This window comes from Microtus oregoni, unplaced genomic scaffold (assembly GCF_018167655.1).
Source record: "Microtus oregoni isolate MIOR12 unplaced genomic scaffold, Mior012 000020F_ref0000438, whole genome shotgun sequence".
In the NCBI taxonomy this organism is placed as follows: domain Eukaryota; kingdom Metazoa; phylum Chordata; class Mammalia; order Rodentia; family Cricetidae; genus Microtus; species Microtus oregoni.
The window spans coordinates 6,982,944-7,006,866 of NW_024543079.1; the positions used below are offsets into that span (position 1 = coordinate 6,982,944).

General features: G+C 48.7%; 1 protein-coding gene across 1 annotated transcript; it reads right to left on the reverse strand.

Annotated features, from left to right (window-relative positions):
• Positions 1-904: 904 nt before the first annotated feature.
• Sgk2 (serum/glucocorticoid regulated kinase 2) lies at positions 905-23,341 on the reverse strand. Its single transcript, XM_041670430.1, has 14 exons — positions 23,212-23,341; positions 18,690-18,920; positions 17,359-17,520; positions 16,779-16,828; positions 16,192-16,249; positions 15,957-16,040; positions 13,735-13,866; positions 12,157-12,269; positions 11,863-11,899; positions 10,847-10,933; positions 7,165-7,260; positions 6,186-6,341; positions 3,076-3,165; positions 905-1,139 (listed from the first exon to the last, which is right to left on the reverse strand). The coding sequence occupies exons 3-14, from the start codon at positions 17,392-17,394 to the stop codon at positions 978-980; spliced, it is 1,101 nt and encodes a 366-aa protein (XP_041526364.1). The 5' UTR covers positions 17,395-17,520; positions 18,690-18,920; positions 23,212-23,341; the 3' UTR covers positions 905-977.
• Positions 23,342-23,923: the final 582 nt, after the last annotated feature.

The following is a 23,923-nucleotide window of genomic DNA, read 5'->3' on the forward strand; positions in this document are numbered from 1 at the left end:
AGAGGGCTGTGGGTTTGTGTACAAAGCGGCTGCAGCCTCAAGGCTTGAGCAGGCCAGTGATGGAACCCTTTCCCTCAATGTTTGAATGCCCTTGCTATGAGAGGTAGCTTGTGCCCAGGCTCCATTAAGTAGGGCTGGAGATATATGACATGCTAAAAGAAGTCACTGAACTGGGCTTCTGGGAAACGCTTTAATGGTGTCCTTTTGTAACCCACTCCTGTCCCATCCCTCTTTTCTCTTGCTTAGAACACAAAGGTGGCTATGGTATCAGCAACCATGTTGTGATCATGTAACCCCAATATTCAAAGCTATTTTACTTTGGATCTAAAGGTTTCCCTGTCCAGCTGATGGGGTTTTAGTATATGATTGGGTCACGGGGGCCCAGGTTTCATCGGTGATTTAGTCCATTCATAGATTCGTATGGCATGGAGAGGTGGTGGAAAGGTAACTAAAACGTGGGCCCCGCTTGGAGGATGTCGGTCACTTGGGACATAACTCCGAGGGTAAATCTTATTTCCAGCCCAGTCTTCTATTTCTTTCTGCTTCCTGGTAGGAAGAAAGTGAGCAGCTTTTCTGTGCCACTCCTTTCACCGAGGTGACTCAGCTTTGCCTAAAGGCCACAGCAATGGGACCAGCCAGCCGTGGACGGAAACCTCTGAAGTGGTGAGCCCGACGAGATCCTCTTTCCGTTACCTTTCTTGGATATTTTGTCACAGCAGCAGCAACAACAACAACAGCCACCAAATACAGGAGTCATTTCTCAAGAAGAGCAAATCAGAATGACAGACGGCTTGGTACTCGGTGACCTGTCCTGCTGGCCTGAGCGGGTACTCAGTGGCCTGTCCTGCACTCTTTTTCATGTGACAGAAAGCACTTCCCTCTTCCTTGAGTCATTGAACTCATTGTGTCTTGCTGGCAGCAGAAGGTAGCCCCTGCAGGTGCCAGCTGGTCTTGGCGGATTTGCAAGCGCTTGTCACTTATGAGTCCAAGATGTTATCATCCTGTGCATAGGAAAATCCAAGGAATGCGCTTGAGGCCCCAGAACTGCTGGCCATGGTGTCAGGGGTGCAGCCAATAGACTTGGACACAGCTTCCTGGGTGAACTCTGGGTCAAAGTGTTTCAAGTCAGCAGGTCCTTCCTGTAAGTAGAAGCCAAGGGTGAGAATGAGGCGTAGTGACACAGACCTTTAGTCCCAACACTTGGGAGGAGAGACAGGTGGTTTTCTGTGAGTTCGAGGCCAGCCTGGTCTACCTACATAAAGAGTTCCAGGACAGCCAGGGATACATAGATAGACCCTGTCTCAAACAAACAAAACAACAACAACAAAAAAGAAATGATAATAGATTCTCTACTTCCACTCCAGAGACAGACTATATACAACCATCTTTTTAATATGGGCCAGTCATGTGACTGGCCAATCAGATACTGCCAAATAACTAAGCGAAGGCTTGGAAAGGGTACCTCAGAGGAGTTGTCTTTCTGGGTACCCTGAGGCCACCACATAGACAAACGCAGACTGGCTTGATGGAGGCAAAGAGGATTCAGGGAACAAACACGTGAGGTAATTCCAGACCACCAGCAGCAGCTCCTTTATTACTAACCACAGACCTGAGGGCTCCGCAGGAAGAGTTGAGCTCATCCACTCTAAAAACCCATAGAATCCAGGTAGAAGACTGTTGTTCAGTGGAGCGATGGCTCAGTCGCTGAGAGTGCTTGCTGCTTTTGCAGAGGACCCAAGTGTGGTTCCCAGCAGCCTTCGGGAAGCTTACACAACCACCTGTAACTCCAGCTCCAGGGGATCTGATGCCCTCCTCTGCTCAGCTTGCACCTCTACCACACCCACCTGCACACACCTACCTACCTACACACACACACACAATTAAAAATAAATAAATAAATAAAATCTTTTAAAAGATTGTTATTTGAAACCCCCTACTTTAGAGGGCAAGAGTAAACCTAGGCTAGTGTTTCTGCAGCAGAAAAGATGCTGCCCCGGGTTCTCGGACATAAGCAGGTGAGCAAGCAGTGGGAGGGTCTGCAGGTGTGCTTAAAAGCAGGTCTTGGGCTGGGGAAACACACAAGCCACAGCTGCCAGCTTCTCAGGAGGGCCATAGGGTGCAGTAGTCCGGCCCAGAGCTCAGTGTCTGGACCAGAATGTGAACCTCAACCATGACCCTTGCCTAACTTTGTTAGTTGTGTTGCTCTTGACAGCTCAATAGTTTCCAGTGTTTACAAATAAAGAATGTGGTGCTTTGTATAACGTGGTGCTTTGTATAACGTGGTACTTTATATAACGTGGTACTTTGTATAACGTGGTGCTTTGTATAATGTGTGTACAGTTTTTATCAAGGCAGAGGCAATGGGGGAGAAGGACAAGACACACACACACACACACACTCACATACACACACACAGGAAACTGGTAATAGCCACGGTAGTTCACTCTTGCAAACCCAGTACTCAAAATGCAGATGGATCAGCATGGTTTGAGGCCAGCCAGAGACACGGGGACAGTGAGATAGTATCTAGGATAGCCCAGTACAGAGTCTCACAAAAAAAGGGAAAAGAAATCTAGTGTCACATTCAAGGGCAGGAACTCCACAAAGGAAAAATACAAATAGGGAATGATAAATCCTGGCGGTATTCAGAAGTGGAAGGAAGTCTACCAACAGTGGTTTCCCTTGCCTGGTGAGACTCCCAGCCATTTCCCTGTTGCTGCTTCCAACTCCATTTTACACACTTCCTGCAAGAAATGCACATGTTTTTGTCACCAGAAAAAGGCGGTGCAGGAGGATCTTGAGCTGAAGGCTAGCCTGAGCTACTACCTCTCAGAAATAAACACTGTATCAGTTCTGTGGTGGGGTTACAGTCAGTGCTGGAGATGATGGAGCAGCCCACAGCTCAGCCTTCTAAGGCTGAGCCAGCCATCAGGGGCCAGGGTGGCTAGAGCCAATTCTCATTCCTGCTGCTTTGGATGAGACTCTTGGCCCCTTCAGGTTCCCCAGTTGGCCTAGATCCTACCAGCCCTGGGAATCCAGAAACCAAAATCTGGAGAGATCCTTGTGCTCACTTACCACGTTTGGGTTGAAGGGTGGAGTTAGCCTCTTGTGGTACAAGTCATCCCAATTTATGGGACTGAAGAACACATGGTTCTTTATGTCGAGCTGCAGGGAGAAGACACTGGTCAGCAGTCCTCACCACAGCCACTCCCCAACTGGTACCCACAACTGGCCACCAACTAGACAGAACTCTGCAGCTCTGGCTGGTTTGCTCAGCCCAGAGAGCATTCTGTTGACAGACAGCTCACTTCTGCATTATCCGAATCCAGATTTCCCCCTACGGCCACAGGTGCCTTCCACAGCTGGGTCTCAGCACCCACACCCTACCAGGCTCGGGCATCATGTCTATGAACAAGACTGCAGAACTGGTTATGGGGGGGGGGTATGCAGGTGGAGATTGAAGATAGCCTCCCACCTCCACGCACATTAATCCATCCTGATTCTTTCAAAATACAAGCCAGAGCCGGGCGGTGGTGGCGTACGCCTTTAATCCCAGCACTCGGGAGGCAGAGGCAGGCGGATCTCTGTGAGTTCGAGACCAGCCTGGTCTACAGAGCTAGTTCCAGGACAGGCTCCAAAAACCACAGAGAAACCCTGTCTCGAAAAACAAAACAACAACAACAACAACAAAAAAAAAACAAAAAATACAAGCCAGAGAGATAGACTAAACCTGCTCACCAAAGACGACATAAGAAATAAAGCCCTAAACCGGGCGGTTGTGGCACACGTCTTTAATCCCAGCACTCGGGAGGCAGAGGCAGGCAGATCTCTGTGAGTTCAAGACCAGCCTGGTCTACAAGAACTAGTTCCTGGACAGGAACCAAAAAAGCTAAGGAGAAACCCTGTCTCAAAAAATAAAAAAATGAAAGAAAGAAAGAAAGAAAGAAAGAAAGAAAGAAAGAAAGAAAGCCCTAAGAAAAGCTGTAGGTTCCCAGGGACTCAGAAGTGAGGAACGAGTCCTGGGCATGGTTGCATGGTTTTCTGCTTTGTTTCTAAACCGCCTTTCCTCCCTCTGTCTGTTTCACGTTGAACAATTCTCCAACACCTTGTGTCAGTATTGCCTCTCAGAGTTTGATTTCTGTGGACACAAAACTTGTCTCAAGAGTCACAGGCACGCGTGCTCTAAGATGCAAACTCCTCTCTGGAAAGAAGGGATCTGTCTTCGCAGAAGCCCGGATCAGATCTTTAAGCCGGATAGGGAAACAGGCAAATAAGCCAAAGTGGTTACCACACATCACAATACCTGGCATGGCGATCTTTTCAGTGTATATAACGCTTGTTATATGACACACATGGATCAAAAAGCTGTGCTATCCACAGAATGGGGGTGGGCAGCCCTGGAGTCTATCCATTAGCTGCTGAGGCCATCTGGACTATAGCCACCATCTCCTCATTTAAGACAGGGTCTTACTATGTAACCCTGGCTGGCTTGGAACTCACTTTTCAGACAGGTTGGTTTAAAAACTCACAGAGAGCGGGGCGATGGCGGCGCATGCCTTTAATCCCAGCACTCAGGAGGCAGAGGCAGGCGGATCTCTGTCAGTTTGAGACCAGCCTGGTCTACAGAGCTAGTTCCAGGACAGGCTCCAAAGCCACAGAGAAACCCTGTCTCGAAAAACCAAAAATAAATAAATAAAATAAAAATAAAACTCACAGAGAGCTGCCTGCCTCTGCCCCATGTGGAGGTCAGAGAACAACTTTTGGGAGTCAGTTCTCTCCTTTCACCATGTGGATCCTGGGGATCAAACTCAGGTTGTCAGACTTGACAGCAGTCACCTTACACCCAAACTATCTTGCTGTCCCTGAAATGATCCCACACTGAGTAATAAATAAGATTTTGTTTGTTTGCTTTGTTTTTTGAGAGAGGATATCTCTCTGTAATACCTTTCACTGTCCTGGAAGCTGATCTCGTTTTGTAGAACACGCTGGCCTTGAATTCACAGAGATATACCTGCCTCTGCTTCTGCCTCCCAAACTTTGGGATTAAAGGTGTGTGCCACCATGCCAGGTTTAATATTATTTTTAAAACTGATGCGTTAATCTTTTTCTTTAAACATGTATGTGTCAGAACAGGAATGAAAAGAACAGACAGACTGTGAAGTCTATGACTTACTTATTCCCATTCTCATGTGTCTAGCCAGGGGTCTGGCAAAGTGAATTGCTCAGATATTTGTGAAAAGCAAGATACTTATGCAGTTTCTCTGCACAGAAGCAGGAAGAAGCTTATGAAACCTTCCTCTGCTCAGCAAAGACATTCTGCTTCTTGCCATTCTCCTCCTTGTGCAGGACTGGTACATATGCTGTGCCTACGGCTGGAACGCCTCCATTCAATTCTTTGCATGGCTCCCCATATTCGAAGTTCAGCTTGTTACGTCTTTAGAGGGGACCTGCCTGGCCATGCCAGTGTGAAATAGCACTGTCCCCATACACCCTCACTGTCTGTCTCTGCTCATCATTTATTTCCTTCCTGAAGCTTGTCACACTTTGTGATCCGTGTACAGAATCTCTGGTTTTTGTCAGTCTCCTTCCACCTTCAAGCTTAATCACGTCAGAGACCCAGGCTAGTCAACCCCCAGCACCTACCTCAGTGCTAGGCCAAAATAAGAATCCTGCAAATATTGGTTGCCTAAAAACTGTATTTAAAAAAAAAGGAGTCAGGGGTGGGAAAGATGGTTCAATTGGTAAAGTGCTTGGCAGATAGGCAAGAGGACCTGAGCCTGAATTCCTGGCACCTACGTAAAAGCTGAGAATGATGGCATATTCTATAAACTCAGAGCCAAGGAGGCAAAGACAGGCTAGCCAATCAGTTAGCACCAGGTTCCGTGAGAGACCCTGTCCCAAGAAATAAAGTGGACAACTGAAGACATTTGACATCAACTTCTGACCTCCAGACACACACATATAGACATATATCACATACAAAAAGAAGACACATACACATATACAGAGAGACAGACAGACAGACAGACAGACAGAGACAGAAATAGACACAGAGTTCAATTGGCAGAAAGGTCATTTCTAGGGAAATGCACCAGCAGCTCCTGGCTTTAGAGGACAGCAGAAGGCAGGTGCTTCTGAGCTGTCCCTGCAGGAGGGGACCTGTGCTCTTCTGCTTGGTCACTTACAAAGTCTTCCTTGGAGCCCAACCGCTGCTTCTTGTCCTTGTGGAGAAGGCCTTGCAGGAGGTCACAGGCGGCCACTGTCCGGCCTCCAGGGATCTGTAGTGGCTGGTGCAAAATATTCTCATACATCTGGGCCACATCTTTGTTGAAGAAGGGGGGCTAGGGAGACAGGGAGAGAAGCTGGGGGTTCAGGAAAGGGGTCTCATCAGGGAGGGTTAGAGCAAGCTGGATAGCCGGGAGTATGTGGTCAGGCTGCGTCCAGTACCATAGCTTGCGGGGCAGATGGGGAGAAAAAGGACCTCTAGGCTTCCAGCACGGGATAGAGGATTGCTGAGAGAGCCACAGGCTTTTCACACCCACAGGAGGCTCCCGGATGTCTTTTCTCTTCCCCTCTCCCCTTCAGCATTTCTTCCTGGCCTCACAGCCATCTTCTGCCAGAGGCTATGGGTTGGCAGACAAGAGAAGACAAGGCTAGGGACCACTGAACCACACAGCTAAGAAAAGAGCTGGACTCTAAATTACACTCACAATCTATCTCTCTTTGCTTCTCCTCCATTTCCTCTGCCCACTGGTCCTTCCGAACCCTCGGCGCTTACTCCTTTGACAACATGCCATGCTGGAGAATCCAGCCCAGAGGAAAGCCAACCTCAGGCAGGTCCACACAGGCTTCCACTGAAGCATACAGTCCAGGACAGCTCCCAATCTACCAATGGGACCCTTCAGCCTCAGTTTCTCTCTTAGTACAACAAAAGTAACTACGCTCTGCAATAGAGGGTGTGTTATACATATAAACTGTGAAAATTACCCTATTTAAAAGAGATATTCATTTCTCATATCCACTTTGGCCTCATCGTTCCTTCCCAGGGTAGATGGCTAGCTCTTTAATTCCCTGCGCAAAACTAGAGTAAGCCACATAAAATGGGGGCCACCCTCAGCTGTCTCAAGCCACATGTACCCTGTAGAGACATCTCTGTCCACTCACCAGGCCATGAAGCATCTCATAGAGGACCGCCCCTAAGCACCACCAGTCCACTGCTCGATCGTAAGGCTCTTGACGAAGCACTTCGGGGGCCAGGTACTGTTGGGGGAAGCATAGTTATTTGAGGATGCCAGGATTGTTTCTGTGTCTGTAAAGAAGGCACTCGGAGGGGGTTGCTACCACTGTCACTGTTTCACAGCTTCTCCTGTGGTCATTAGCATCCATTCACAGAGGCCAGTTTGGTGACAGGCCCTTTGCAGTGCACTGGGGACAGACAGGAGATCGGGCGAGACAGCCCTGTACAATCGTGCACATTGTACGTCACACAGGAGTATTAGTCAGGGGGTAAAGGGAGCTACAATCAGTCTATGATGTGCTCACCAAGCCAGCGTGGTAATTCAGAAGCACGGCATGCCTTCTTCTTTGCACATGGTCACCTATAGGCTCTCTGTGTCCTAGTGCTGGGAAAGCCCTGGTGACACCTCACAGCATAGTGGGGTGACAATGGGGGCAAAGCTAAAGGAATGGGTCTATGGAAGGGAAGAGAATCATACAGCCCTGAGCCCTCTTCAGTGTGTGGGCCCAGGCAGAGCACCTGATCTGCCAGAACTTAGACTTCCTTATCCTTAAAATGGAAACACAGTCGGAGTGGTAGCTGGAGAGACGGCTCGGTTGGTTAACGCTTGCTGTATAAGCATGAGGGCCTATGTCCAGATCCCCATCAGTCACACAAAAGCCAGGTGAGATGGCTTACATATGTAGCCCCAGTGATGTGGGGTGGTGGTGGGGAGATAAGCAGACCCCTGGATCAGTGGCCGGCCAGCCTACTCAAATCAATGAACTCCAGGTTCCTTTCGAGACACTGTGTCAAGATATAATGTGGAAAGTGTTTACGGAAGATACCTGACATCAACCTCTGGCCTCCATGGGCATGCATGTGCACATGAACCTGTCCACATTCACATGAACCTGTGTACATACTACACACACACACACACACACACTAAATAAAAATGGGGACATGGGAACAAACATAGGTCTGTGTGCCTGGCGCTCAGAGGTGGCAGTCATGGAAGAAGGGATGTCTCTGACATGAGTAACAATTCTGTAGCCCCTGCTCCCTAGTGCTAGTTACACCCACTGAAGGCACTGTTGTCAGGCTTTGGGGTCAGCTTTATCAAGTGGACAAACCCCGCACAAACGCAGACAATGGTCCCCTCTGGGAGAGGGTACCAGGCCATTGGGTCCCTGAGTACCAACTGGCGGATGCCGCCTGAGGGTCCAGGCACAGCTCGGCAGGCTGATGGAGACATAGGGCGGCGCTTAAGTCCTGATCCAGACTAACAGGGAGGTGCTGCTTGGCTCTGCATCCTCAGGCCTCTGCCCCCTTCAGGCCTAAGGCCCAACTCAAAACAGGTGGGAGTTCAAGGAAAGGTTTTAAATGCAAGGCAGGTCAGATAGACAAGTGAATCCCTGCGCAGACATGCAATGCTTGTTTATTTGTTTGTTTGTTTGTTTATTGTGATGCTGGGGTTAAACTCGGGGCCTCATGCGCACCAGGCAACCACGCTACCACTACCAGTCCTAATTATTTCTATTTTGAGGCACTTTCTTACAATCTTCACACCTCATCCTCTCAGTGAAGAAAAGTATGGGGATTACAGAAATCTACAAATTTTAACCTGCTAGACTCTCTGTTTGAAAGAGGGAGGCACATTTATGTTTAACGATTACAAGCCCTGACCTTAACTCTCAGGCCATGCTCTCCTGGTCAAGCACTTGGCCCTGTGGAGCAGTGCTGTCCCACACAGCGGCCTCTAGGCACATGTTGTCATTGAACAATTGCTTTTGCAGAGGATCGAGGTTTGGGGTCTAGCTGGGCATGTGAGCACATGCTTTTAATCCCAGCACTCAGGAGGTAGAGGCAGGTGGATCTCTGAGTTCAAGGCCAGTCTGGTCTACAAAGCAAGATCCAGGACAGCCAGGGCTGTTACACAGAGAAACCCTGTCTCAAAAAAACAAAAAAGAAAAGAAAAGTAAAGTAAAGAAAGATTTGGCTCTATTGAAATGTGGCCAATCACAGCTGATGTGTACTATAAATGTAAACTATATTCACATGCTAGATTATAATATTAATAGTTCATTATTTCAACATTTTTACATTTATTTTGTATATATTGTGTGTGCACATGCACATGTGTGTACACATGCTACAGCATGCATATGAAGGTCAGAGGACCTATTTGGAAAAATTAGTTCTGTCCTTCTACCATGTGAGTTCTAGGCATTGAACACACACAGGCCCTTAGACCTGGCGGCAAGTGTTCTTACCCACTAAGCAGTTTTGACAGTCCTATTTCACAATTTTATACTGATTATGTATTGAAATGTGAGGTTTGAGATATATTAAGTTAAACAAAATACATTGTTAAATTAGTTTCACCCATTTTTTTCCCTCCACACACACAACCCAAGACAGGATCTAACTATGTAGGCTTGGCTGGCCTGTAACTTGTTATCTCTGCCAGGCTAGTCTCGAACTCACAGAGATCTTCCTGCCTCTGCCTTCCAAATGCTGGGATTAAGGCATGTGTCACCATGCCTGGCATCACCTGTTTCTTTTTACTTCGTGCATGTATGCGTGTGTGCATGTATGTGTGCATGTGTGCATGCATGTGTGCATGCATGTGTGCATGCATGTGTGCATGTGTTACTGGGAACTAAACCCAGGGCCTTGACGAATGCTCTATCATTTATCTACAGCCCCCAGTCCTGTCCTTACTTTTCTTAAAGATTTATTATTTAATTTTATTTTATGGGTGTTTTGCCTACGCATATCACATGTGTGCAGTGCCCACAGAGACCAGAAGAGGGTGCCAGATCCTCTGGAACTGGAGTTACTGTGGATTGGCTCTGAGTTGCCATGTGGTTGCCAAGACCTGATTCCTGATCTTATGAAAGAGCAACAAATGCTCTTAACTGCTGAGACAGCTCTTCATCCCTGTCTACACACACACACACACACACACACACACACACACACACACACACGATTTATTTCAATTTTATGTGCATGGTGTTTTGCTTGTACCTCTTGCATGCAGTATCCATGGAGGCCAGAAGAGGGCATTGAATCCGTTGGAACTGGAGTTCTAGATAGTTGTGAGCTGAGGTGTGTAAATTGGGAACCAAACCCAGGTTCTCAGGAAGAGCAGCCTGTGCTCTCAAGCACTGATATCTCTCTCTCCAGCACATCTTTTTACTTTTTAATGTAGTTGCCTAGAACGCCTGAGGCTCTGAGTTCAACCTCCATCTATTTGTTTTTGGTCTCATGAAGTCCCAGCTGGCCTGGGTCCTACTGTATAATTGAGTCTGGCTTCAAACTCTGATCTTCCTGTCCCCATCCCCAAGTGCTTGGGATTACAGGCGTGCAACCCCACATTTAGTGGTAGCTTGCCCATGCCCGCTGGGCAGCTGTAGAATTCACTAGCGGTAGCTGGGTGCCCACCGTTCCAAATGCTGGTTCCTTGACACTTATGAGGAGAGGAGGGCTCAACTTAGGGCTGACTCAGGGAAGAGCTTGAGAGGATGGAGTGAGGCCTCGCTGCTGTAGTCTGGTGGCTTTATTTAGGGGCTGTGGCGTCAGCCACTTACGGCCTGTCTTCTCTATAGGTCCTCCACGTACCTCGGGAGTGCCACAGAAAGTGGATGTGGTCTCCTCGGGCTCCACACATTCCTTGCAGAGGCCAAAATCTGTCAGGACCACGTGTCCCTGTGGGAGAGAGACAACAGGAAGGGGTTAGTGGTCAAAGGTCAAATGCCACACCTTAGAGAAACGACTGTGCGGTATGGCGAGGAGACACAGGCTGCATGCCTTCTGTAGACTCAGGGTTCCTGGCCCGGATGCCAGGAGATCTCGGGGCACAGGCTGGGACCATGACATCATGCCTCGGGGCCGTGCTTACAACAGTGGCAACTCCAGGGTGTTCTTTCTGGGTAGCAATGCTCTAGATAGAGGGCTGAGGACTGAGAAATCAAGCCCACCAAAGTCAACTGGGCACGAGGATGGAGAAGATAGACAGGTAGAGGGCTATCAGACTTTAGGAACTGCTGCGGGCAATCCTCACTGCTGGGCCTGTACCGCTGTCCAAAGCTGTGCTGCCCTCTAGAGGGCAGTCCACAACCAGCAACTGAGCAAGAGGGGCTGTGAAGGCCCGAATCACCAACTCATCACCAGGCGTGGTAAGAGCCATCTGTCCTGAGGGCATCCGTCCTGTGAGATGTCCTGAGGCTCCTCTTGCAACCACGGTGCAGTGACACCTCTCCCTCTGCCCCACCCTGTTTTCATCCCCCTTAGAGTTGTAACACTCTCCATCTCGGGGTCAGTCTCCAGGGAATCAGGAAACATGGGAGGTCTACAGAGCCGCACCTACCCCCCCCCCCACCGCCACCACCACCACAGGCCTATATAACGATATCTGCCCTGACATCTGTACCTGTGTGTGGTCTCCTGTGCACATTTATATACACAGATACGTGCATGAGCACATATGTACACATGCACACAAGAATGTATGTTACCATATGCATACATGTATAACGCATAATTACCAATGTACACAGACCATGGCTGAAGAGCACAGATTTGAGCTGCATGCCGGCACACAAACACACACACACACATCACACCACACCACACACCTGGCAGTCCAAGAGAATGTTTTCTGGCTTCAAGTCTCTGCAGAAAATAAGAGAAAACAGCCATTTATTGAGTGAATTGGGGACTAGGGTCCTAGCAGGAGAAACTCCCGGAAGCTCCCACAGATGAATAAGTAAAGCTGGATATTTGACTCTTGAAAGGAGGACACGTCAATCCAAAATAAGAGCCCTCCTCAGTCAAAGGACCCAGTTCACCAGGGCCTCATGGCTCACACAGTCCCTGCCTGGTGGAGCCAAAGGTCCTGAGACAGAGCACGAGCCAAGAGCAGGCCTCACCTGTAAATGATGTTGAGGGAGTGTAGGTAGCCAATGGCGCTGGCCACCTCTGCAGCGTAGAACCGGGCCCGGGGCTCCAGGAACCTGCGTTCCCGCTGCAGGTGGAAGAAGAGCTAGGAGAGAGGACAGTGAGATGGCGGCTGGATTCCAGGTCCTAGATCACAAGACAGGGGCCTTCAAGACCCTCGACTCAGCGCAGACCAGTCACCCTAGGCTTAGCTGAGGTGTACTTGACAGGAGAGACTGCATGCTGACCCCACCCCTCAGGGCGCTTGTGCTTTCCCTGCCTTTGGTCAGCATAATTAAGCAGCCACTGTGTTCCAGGCTACAAGTCAGGCTCTTTTATAACTACTGTTTAATCCTCATTACCACCTTCAAGATCTCAGCTGTGACGCCAGTTTCATGTCTAAGGAGGAGGAGGAGCTAAATGATTTGTCTAAGGTCCCACATCTCAGAGTTGGCAGAGCTGGAATTTGAAACCAGGTAGTTCAAGACATACTTTGTGGGGGGGAGAGCTGGGGAGGGAGTAGGAAGGGGTATATTCTATGAACCCAGATTGACCTTGAACTTAATCCTCCTACCTCTGTACCCCAAGTGTTGGGATTATGGGTGTGAGGCACCACACCCAACAAAAATGTGCTTTTCCTCCAGCCCAAACATTAGGATGCCACACTGAGCTCAGCTCTAGATCTTTCTGTTTGGTCTGCTTTGTTGTTTGCAAAGTCATCATTTAGGGATGTGCAGGATAAAACCTCCCCTGTTGGACTCATGCTGAAAAATATTTGGTTATAGGCCAAATCTGGTGCAACTGAGGAGAGCCCCTATTAAATTTTACCCCTTTGTTCAGTAAGACAAGGCAAAGTCCAAGATGGTGCCTACTTTGTCCCTGTGATGCTTTGGGGTTAGCAGGTGGCTCAGGTCTCTACTTAGGACAGTGACATCAGGTGGTTAAAGTGCAAGGATAAAGACCCGAGTCCAGGTCCCCAGAGACCAATATAAATGCCAGAAGAGCATGGCTGCCCACCTGTAATTCCAGCCTCGGAAGGTAGAGACGGGATCATGAGAGCAAGCTGACTAGCAAGACTAGCTACACTGTCAAGCTCTGGGTTTGGTTGGGGGACTCTGATTTGATGAAAAAGACGGAAGGAAAGCTGAAGATAACTCTTGACATCATCAGCCTCTGGCCTCCGTGTGCAAACACACATGCACCTACACGTTTGCCCCTCACATAAAAATAGGCGTATATAATGCATATACATGGAAATAAAAAAGATGATAGTGATGGGCCTGGGCCTGTGGCCTGGGTGTGGGAAATGGAAGCACTGGGAACAGTGACCACACATTTCTCTTGGTAGAGACCTTTCCTGGGGTCTCTGAAAGTAAGTATGAGCCACCTTGCATAGGAAACACTCCTGCAATATCAGGAGTAAAAGGGACCTGGTGTAGACTGGGTTGTCTTGAGGAGCGCCTTACTGAGTCTACCAAGTGGCTCTGTTGTCGGGGTTCAGTGAGATCACTCTGGAGTGGGGTACGCAGTGGACACACGGGAGAACAGCTCCCCTCCTGAGGTCCACTCACCTCTCCTCCGTTGACATAGTCAAGCACGAAGTAGAGCTTCTCAGGGGTCTGGAAGGAGTAGCGCAGGCCCACGAGGAAGGGGTGGCGCACATTCTTCAGTAGCACATTGCGCTCTGCCATGATGTGGTTCTGCTGTGGAGACACGCAGATGGGTCCGCGTCACAGTCGAGGACAGCCCCTTTCATTCCAGCGTAGTCAGGTGACCTTGCGTATAGATGTGTCCTACCCACGGCTTTTTCCTTGGGCCCCAGCTCAAATACCCACATTGGCTCTCTATTGCCCCCAAGCCAGGCCTAGGCTCCTTGTCTGGTACCTGAGCCTCATCCCAGCCACTCATACTAGTGGAACCTCCGAAACCCCTGCCCCAGGGGACAGGCAAAGCATTCACTATGACAGGATGACTGAGTCCCAGGGAAACTCTCTAGGAAAAAAACATCACACAGTACCTATACTCATGTCTTTGGTTGTTGGTGGCTGTTTTACTCGATTTACTCTTTTGACTTTTGTGGGGAGCCCACCATCCAGGTCCCAACTGAAACACACGGAGGCTTATTATTTCTTATGAAGGCCCAGTCTTAGCTTGGCTTGTTTCTATCCAGCTTTTCTTAACTTAAATTATCCCCATCTATCTTTTGCCTCTGGACTTTTACCTTTCTCTATTTCTGTATACCTTTTCTTTCCTTCTTACTCCGTGTCTGACAGTGTTGCTGAGTAGTTGGCCCCTGAAGTCTCCCTTCTTCCTCTCTTATTCCTTGATCATTTTTTCTCTCTTTTTTCTCCTTCTATTTATTCTCTATGTCTGCCAGCCCTACCTATCCTTTCTCCTGCCTCACCATTGGCCATTTGGCTCTTTATTAGACCAATCAGTTGTTTTAGAGAGGCAAAGTAACACAGCTACACAGAGTTAAACGAAAGCAACATAAAAGGATGCTACACTTCTTTGCATCATTAAAACAAATATTTCACAGCATAAACAAATGCAACACACCTTAATATTCTACAACATTTGATCCTGCTATTTTATCCATCTGGACAGCCCCCACTCCCCATGCATGTGTGTGTGTGTGTGTGTGTGTGTGTGTGTGTGTGTGTGTGTACAAGAAGTTGATGATGGGTGTCTCCCTCCACCACGCTCTCTACCCTATTCTTTGAGGCAGGGTCTCTCACTGGATCTATAGCTTATTGACTGCGGTAGTCCAGCCAGCTAGCAAGCTGGAGAGATCCTTCCTCTCCATCTCTACAGCACTGAGATTAGAGATGCATGCTGCCATGCTTAGCTTTTTTATGTGAGTTCCACAGGATCAAACTTAGGTCCTCATGCTTACACAGAGAGCACTATGTCATTCTAGCCATCTCTCTAGCCCCAGACACCCCGCCTTCTTTTCAAACTATCAGAATGCTGTTTACTGTCAGGGTCAGTTCAAGACCTCCCCTCCTTGTTGGCATGGATCACTCTGTCTCCTGAGTAGTTTGGCTTGATATTTTATCCTCTCTGTCCTTCTAACAGTATTGAAGGGATTCAAGTTGCTGAGGCATCTAGAGATCCAAACTTGCTGTGTAATAATCCTTCTGTACACTGTGTGAATATACGCCACTATGATTGGTTTAATAAACAAGCTGAGTTACCAATAGCTGAACAGGATAAAGTTAGGTAGGAAAGCCAAACTGAGAATGATGGAATGAGGAAGGGCAGAGTCAGAAGAGGTGCCAGCCAGCCAGAGAATGAGTTGGAGACACAAAATGGGATAGAGGTAAAAGCCATGAGCCTCAGGACAGCACATAGATTAATAGAAACGTGTTAAGTTGTAAGAGCTAGTTAGTAACAAGCCTGAGCTAATGGCTGAGCGTTTATAATTTATATTAAGTCTCCAAATCAGTTATATGAGAAGTGGCTGCCTGTGGGTGGGACAGGAAAATGCCATCTACACAAGCTGGCCAGGCTGAAGGGGCCTTTTAAGAGGCTGCGCTATGAGCCCATGGTGTTGCTCCTAGAGGGAGCAGAGAGCTGGTCCATCTGTGAACCTGTTAACTGGAAGGTAGAGACCTTCTCATCCTCCAGAAAGCTCCTAGGGAGATGGCTTGGCCTGCCTTCCTCTAAAAAGGTTAGAATCCAGTGTTCTAGCTGGACTTTCTGAGCTGCCCCCACTGGACCTCTTGGGAAGCCATGCTAGGCTGGGGACGAAGAAGCAGGAGGGGAAGTGAGCCTTCCCGAGTTCTGGTACCTCTTTGCTCTTCAATATAGACTTCTTCTGTAGCACCTTCACTGCGTAGAAGGCTCCATCAGACTTGCGCTTGGCCAGTAGGACCTGAAGAAAAGTACAGATATAAGACATCAGGGATGATGGGTTCCCCTAGCAGCTCCAATCCATTCTGCATGTATGTTGAACACCAGACTTCTTTTTGCATATGCTAATGGAGACCACAGGCAGATGACTCCAGAAAGCTCTCCTTGCTTACCTTCCCATAGTTCCCTTTGCCAATGACTTTGAGGAAGTCAAAATCTGTGGGTCGGGCACTGTGGACCGGAGAAGAACAAGGATCAGCATTTGGAAGCTCTGGAAGCTCAGTCTCTGGTTCATTTCAGAGCAGAAAAGTGCAGGTGGCCTTGCAGGAGCCTCCTGGACCCCCTCCTGAAGAATATTATGTCTTACAGCCCAAAGGAGCTCAGAAGATGGAGCCTCACACACCTCCCCCTTCACTCACTCCCGGCTCACAGACCAGTTATTACCAGGAGGAACAATCAGGTACATGGTACAGAAGGCAGTCTCCTTCATCCCTGCCCACCCCCACTCCCAGCCAGGAGAAGGTGGAGAGCTGCTGACAGAGAAGATGTTTGGGGTCATTCCAGGTAGAGAGGGCTCGGCTTGGGCCAAAGCTGGGAAGTTAATGAGAGATGAAGCTGAGCAGGCACAGGCTTAGAAGGATTCTGTTCCAGCGGGCAAAGGCTTTGTGTACATCATGGACCCTGGATTTTATTTCTAGAGCAAAGAGAACCAGCCATGGGACAGCTGGGTAGGAATTTTGTCTTGGAAAACAGAACTCACTTGGGGTTAGCAGATGGTCCCAGGTTGATGTTCCCATTGGCCCTAGAGGGCTGAAGACATTTCAAGAAAGAGGCAATGAAGATCAGCAAGCTTCCTCCTCTTCCTTTGGCCTAGGCTCTGATTCTGCCAACATCACTAACTAGCTCACCTTCCCATCTCCCTCCTTTCCTTCATTGGTTTTCCTCTCTGTACCCACCCACTCCTCCGTAGCCAGCCCTCCTCCATCTAAGCACTCATGTCACACTAGCTTCTAAAGACCATCATGGCAATTAAGAAAAGAGAACTGACACCAGAGAGGCCTTACATGTGGCCAACGTGGGATTTGAACCTATATATTTTCCCAACCAGTGTCGTGTTTTGTTTTTCCTAACCAAATCTACTTTTGATAGCTCCCTGCCAGATCTCTCTTCAATGTTCTTTGCAAATGGCCAACTCTGTGAGTTCACAGTAACCTGGCAGATACAAATTCTGGTTGAAGGCCCACAGGACTGGCTGGGATCCCTACAGATTTCCTCAGCCTTAGGAGGAAGTGAATCTCTGGTGCAGGGGGCTGGGTGTTGTAAGACTGCGAACCACTCACCTGTGGGCTAGGAACTCCAGCTGGGCTGGAGGCCATTCTGTAGCTGTGATGAGGCAGGCTCTGGAGGTACTGGGAAGACCAAGAGCGACAGATCTTGGCCCCCAGGCTGGGCTGCCCTCTTTCCCACCTTCAACTTCTGAGACAGCCTTAGCGGCTCTCACCCTAAAGACCAGAAGTCCATGCGTGGATGAGACAAATGACAGACAAAAGGCCAGACCCAGTCTTTCTCACCAAACAGTTCAGGAGGGATGGAGAAGGACAGCTAGAGTGGTCCCTGCCTGGCAGCATCTTTGCAAAGGCCCGAGACACCCAGGATGGGAAGATTCTTGTGAATGATGGAAACTCCAGAACCCCAAGGTGGCCAGAGGAGGCAGGAGCCTCATAGGCTTAAAGCTAAACATTTCCTTTTACTTCTCAGGGAGGCGCGGAGACCTTGAAAAACGCTTTATGTATTTTTGTTACTCTAATTTTTCAAACAGGGCCTTGCTCTGTGGCCCATGCTGGTCTTGAGCTTGCTGCATATCCTAGGTTAGCCTGGAACTGCCTTAACCTCCCAAACAGTGAGAACACTGAAGTGTGTTCCCACACATGATTTAGAACAGGACTTTCTTGACTCTTACTGTTTGTGGGTAGCCTGGGCTCTCCAGACTCACAAATTGCCATGTTGGCAACTGTAAATTCTTGTGGAAAGTCCCAGGATAAGCTCTGTGTTGATTACAATCTTGCCTGGATACTCTCCTCAGGGTTCAGTGACAGTGACTACACTGGGACTTTGGATCAGAACCATGAAATCCCCCAAGGAGCCAGTGTCTGTGAGTTCAAATGATAGAAGGGGTGGGTAGCTGGTCTATGCAGCCAGCTCAGCACAATAGGAGAAGCCAACTGTCTAGGATTTGATTCAGGGGCTTGGAGCCTCATCGGCTCTGTACCTCTCACAGAGCGTGGTGCAAATTATTCATTTAAAGACCCTGGTTTTGATTGCTGTAGGACCTGGACTAAATAGCTTGGCATCTCTTAGATCATCTCTTTTCAGGAGGCACCACCCTGTGGCTGGGTGGGATACTGACACCCACTCACCTGTGGCCAGGAACTTCTACCAGGTCAGAGGCCACCCAGCAGAAAAAGTAGCATTAATGGGAGTTCCCAGCTAGACTAATCTAGAGGCCTCCCACTGCCAAACTCCTGCAGAGCAGGCTATAGAATTCTAGCGGAGGGAGGTGTATCCTGGCCTCTCCGATGCATGCCAGGCTATGTTCCTACAGTCAGCCTGAGACACCACCATCCCTCCCATGGGTCCTGTGCCTGGTTCTGGCTGCCCGGGTCCCACATACCTATGCAGGCTGGGCAGAGGCCTCCGGGAGATGCAGCAGTTGGAGCCGAGCACAGGCCGTGGACAAGAGAGACTCTCTCTGTTCTCCCAACAAGAGCCAAGTGTCAGTGCCTGGTGCCCCCAGCACAGAGCTCAGAACTTCCAGCAGTGGCAGCAGCAAGGGGGCTGGTGATGTCACACAGATCGAGCAGTGGCACGGGAGACCTCTGTTCCTTAGGGGATGCTGTTTTCCCTAGGAAATGAGGGATTATTCAGCAGGCCCAGAAGACCCTGGAGACCACTGGGAACTGTAAGAACGTGTGTGAGTGTACGGGTTAGGGTATGTGCTCTCCGTGAGTATTTCGTGTAGAGTTGTGCTTTGGCATGTCTCTGGTGTGCCAGTGTGGCTGCGGATTTCAGATATTTGTGTCGTGTGTGTGTGTGTGTGTGTGTGTGTGTGTATGTAAGAATGTGTACATGTGCCGGGCAGTGGTGGTGCACACTCGCGAGGTAGAGGCAGGTGGATCTCTGTGAGTTTTAAGGCCAGCCTGGTCTACAGAGTGAGTTCCAGGACAACCAGGGCTACTCAGAGACACCCTGTCTCCAAAAACCAAAAAGACAAAAACAAGAAAGGAAGAAAGAAAGAAAGAAAGAAAGAAAGATGTGTTGGTGTGACAGCATTGTATGTATGTGAGTCTGCATCTGTGCTGAGTTCATCATTGTTTTGCTGTATGATCAGTGGATGTAAAGTCCCAGACGTCAGTGTGCCACTGTATAGTATATGTCGGCATGTATTGTATATATACATGTATATATGTATATATATACATATATATATGTAATGTTTGGTGTGAGTCTGCATGTGTTTATGTGTCTGTCTTCAGACTGTGTCTAGTAATATGTGCATGTGACATATGCATGCATAGGTCCATAACTGTGTGTCTGTTTCCATACTGGTATGTGTTGGGTAACCTGTGTGTGTGAACATGTGTATACACATATAGAAGGCTCATCAGTTAGAATCCAGGGTTCTATGCAGACTCTATATAGACCACCTGGTCTGGAGGAGAGGTCCCTAGGACCTGAGCTATGGCCACAGAGAACAACCCAAAACTGTGTAGGTGCTCCAGAGGAGCAGGAGCTGGCTCTCATCCAGCTGGCCTTGGTCGTGGACTACGGAGCACTTGGCTACCTGGGTTTTCCCTATGGGCTCTTCAAGAGCTTACTCTTCTGACTCACTGTCCCTGAAGCAGGCCTGGCTGGACCACAGCTCTTCTGCTGTGTGAGAACTCATGCCTCAGGAGCTCCAGGCCCACAAAGGCCTGTCTGGCTGTGAGGTGTGCTGTTAGGTTATCACAGGGTCCGTTCCTCTATCAGAGGATCAGAAGGGGTTGGCAGGTGCTCTGAGCAAGGAAGGAATTCAGGGAGCAACAGAGCCCCTGTCTCCCTGGAGCTTTCTGTGCAGTCAGGCGTGCCTTTTTTTTTTTTTTTTGCTTTTGTTTTTTGTTATTTTGGTTTTTGAGACAAGGTTACTCTGTAGCTTTGCAGCCTGTCCTGGAACTAGTTCTAACTAGTTCTTGTAGACCAGGCTGGGTCAGGCATTCTTATAAACTAAAATTCAAGGGACCTGGAGGTGTTGACCTAGGAACACTGCAGTAAACAGCATCAAAGTTTCATTTTCCCACAAAATAGAAATGTTGAACCCATACACAAGTCTGCAGGGTGACATGTTGACAAAACACGTTCTTACCAAGAACATTTCTTTTCAATAACAAAAACCCATTGGGTCTTCAGAGGGAGCAGCAGCAGGACTTTAGAAGAACAAGATAAAGGGACTAACAACAGGCTAAGAGCCTCTGGCTGGCACTTAGGAACACTTCCGCCATGCTGGCTCAGATCCTCATCCTGCACCATGGCTAGACAACCCATTTCTCTCACTTTCTTCTTTCACGAAACTTCTCTAAGGACCTGTTCTCATCTCCACTCCTTTTTCTGTTCCACTCCTAAACTCACCTTAGATTTCATCCCAGCATCCTGAGGAATCAGTGGACAGTGGCCTCATATGTCAGGGTCAGTGGTGACTTCCAGGTTCTCACCTTAGTCAGCCCAGCCAAGGCTCTGGCATCCTCCCTGGCACCTTGAGAGGTCCTGGGGTTCCTTATTGGACTCTCTTCCCCTTCAACCCTGACTCAGTCCTTGGGTCTCTGTCTCCCCTCATTTCCCATGTCCACGAACCAGTTCAATGGCTTAGCTCCTTCTGCTTTCTCTGTCTAGAAAGCTCTTACCCCAGAAAACACGTCGCTAACTTTCAGTAACACGGCGAGGACCCAGCTTCAGTGGCACCTCCAGGAGAGGTCATGGGTTCTCTTGATCTATCTGGGGCTTAGGGCTTTCAGTGCTGAGCCTATGCAGTCCTGAGCAAATCCTGATGGCCGGTCCATCCCTCCACAGTAGCCGGCTTCTCCTCTGGAGACTGTGTCTCTGTTTCTTATGTCACTAGTCGAGTGCTCTAATTTTCCATCGCAAACTAGAACATCAGCTCACAAAAGCAGACTCTTTTTGCCCACTATTGGATCCTTTATATCTATAACCAGCCTGAAATAGCGAAGTGTTCATGACACATTTAATTAATGAAGTCATGGGGTTGAGTGATCAGGTGTAGTATACATACTAAATGAAAAATTATATAACCCAAACATCTGTCTATGTAAGCCTATATGGATCAAAATGGGGGCATAGGTCTGATGCTATGATCAAGGAGAAAGCAAGTTTCAGAATGGTGGGTGCACTGGGGTACTAATTTTACTAAAGTGGAGGAAAAGGACAATGGACATTTGCATGAATAGCAACAGCAAAATTGAAGAGGCCATGACCACTAGTTACTAGGTCATTTGTTTTTCTTTTTGAACTATGATATAAAATTTCTTACAGAGCCGGGCGGTGGTGGCGCACACCTTTAATCCCAGCACTTGGGAGGCAGAGGTAGGCGGATCTCTGTGAGTTCGAGACCAGCCTGGTCTACAAGAGCTAGTTCCAGGACAGGCTCCAAAACCACATAGAAACCCTGCCTCGAAAAACCAAAAAAAAAAAAAAAAAAAAAAAAAAAAAATTTCTTACAGTGCCACTGTTTTATTGCTAAAGTACCAAGCCTCAGCCGCTCTTCAACGTGTTCACTGCTCAGTCTCCTATCACCTTGCCTAAGAACCCCATCCCACCCCTGCAGTTCCTAAGAGTTCCTTTTCCCTTGCATTACTGTCTTGTGATAGATACAGCCTGGTCCAACTTGGCACCAGTGTCTTCTCCTGGTTATTTTATTTTTACTATTACATTTATTCTCTCTCTCTCTCTCTCTCTCTCTCTCTCTCTCTCTCTCTCGTGTGTGTAAAACTTGAAGGAGTTCTCTTCTCCTGCATGAGGGTCCCCATGATCAAACTCAGGTCATCAGACTTGATGGCAAGTGTCATTATCCAGTGGGCAATCCCACCATCCCTTCTCTCATCCACGAGCCACTAATATCATCCCATTCCTTGTTGCTGCCTGGACTTGCCCTTCTCTAGCCCTCTCTGGTGTGCTCGCTTTCATCTCCCTAGACCTGCATGGCACAAGGAACAATACACAGCTCTCTTCAGCGAGAACACGGCCACCGACGTGACAAGCTTGCCTCACCCTTTCAGGAGTCACCATCTGCTTTCCCTTAAAAACGTTGCCCAGTGTCCTCTTCTTGTATCTGCTTCTGTCATTGTGCCTGGATTCACTCCCCTGGACTGTGTCACTTACCTGCCTTCTTAGCTCAAGGGCTAGCTTGGTCTTTTCTTGCTCATATAAACCCCATAGGATAAATTTGCCAACATCCACACGTGTGTGTGTGTGTGTGTGTGTGTGTGTGTGTGTGAGAGAGAGAGAGAGAGAGAGAGAGACAGAGAGACAGAGAGACAGAGAGACAGAGAGACACAGAGAGAGAGAGAGAGAGAGAGAGAGAGAGAGAGAGAGAGACACAGAGAGAGAGAGAGAGAGAGAGTGTGAGAGCACATGTGTATTGGTGAAGATTGGATCCAGGACTGCCAGCCAAGTGCTCCACCCCTAAGCTAAACCCCCAAGCCCTGTTATCCCTTCTTAAATGAGGAGGAGACTGAGGCGTGGCAAAGAGAAACAACTTGAGTGAGCCATGTCAATAGATGATATAAACAGGATTTAAATCCAGGCAAGCTGACCCCAAAACCCACAGCCTGGAGCCTCCAGAAGAGATTAGACAGAAATGGAAAGAATGAAAGTGGGGATGAGCTGGCTCATCAAAAAGAAGTTGGCCGAGGAGGAGAAATTAAGGAGTCGCTTGGATGGGAAGGTAGGAGACAGGGGAAAGGCATTAGAGAGTTAAGAAAATTCAAGAGGAAAAGGAGGGAGGGGGATAAAGCTAGGGAAGGGAAGGGGAAGAAGGGCATGGAAAAGAGAGAAAGGTAGTTAGGAAGCAATCTAGCCTGGGCAGTCAGCTGGAATACAGAAAGCTGTGACAAGGCAGATACTCTGCACACAGGGGAGCCCCTCACCTCGAAACCCTGGGTCCCAGCGCAGGTCCTGAAGAACTGTGCTTTCTCCGTCTCCCCAATCCGGACTCATCCAGCAACCTTCCAAAGCAGGAGTGACCTGTCACCAGCTCGCCCGTCTCTCAAACCAGCACAAATTCAACCTCCCAGGCCAGCCAGATGGGAGTCGGCTTCAGGACTGTCCGGTTACTAATTAACTGCTGGACTGAATCACCATGGTTGCTGCACCGCTGGCTTCTGGACAGCTGTGCCCTGGGGACCCTCTGAACTGTTAAAAACCTACTGCCAACTTATGCTGTGTGACCTTGGGCTCCCAGAGTCTCGTGAGAATTCCTGAGCCTCGGTGAAGGCTCTTTCTCGTCCCTTCGGACACTGCCACCCTTTCATTCTCAAATCAGCCCCTTCATGGTCCAGCTCCAAGTTAGGCTTCTCTGTTTAGCCCTCCCACTCACCGTCATCTGAAGCGTTTTCCCCTTCTCCCAGAACTTGGAGAATGGACGATAAAAAGACCTATTTCACCCACCTCTCTCCCACCATTTCCTTGATGAGGGTGCCTGCCTCTGCATGCAGCCCTGCCTTGATGACTTCCAGAGATGGGCAGCTCATTCCTGCTGTGTCCTGCTGCATCGCTGGACACCGCCCCCCCCCCCCCACACACACACCTTGCGCTCTCTTGTATTGAGCTAGTGCCTATCATCCCTGTTCACCTACCCTG

Excerpts from the sequence above, each read along its gene's own strand:
- Sgk2 (XM_041670430.1), bottom strand. The coding sequence starts at position 17,394 with ATGGCCTCCAGCCCAGCTGGAGTTCCTAGCCCACAG. Across the intron at positions 11,900-12,156 it reads TCCCTCAACATCATTTACAG|AGACTTGAAGCCAGAAAACA; the intron begins GTGAGGCCTGCT and ends TATTTTCTGCAG. Across the intron at positions 3,166-6,185 it reads TGGGCTCCAAGGAAGACTTT|CTCGACATAAAGAACCATGT; the intron begins GTAAGTGACCAA and ends TTCTCCCTGCAG.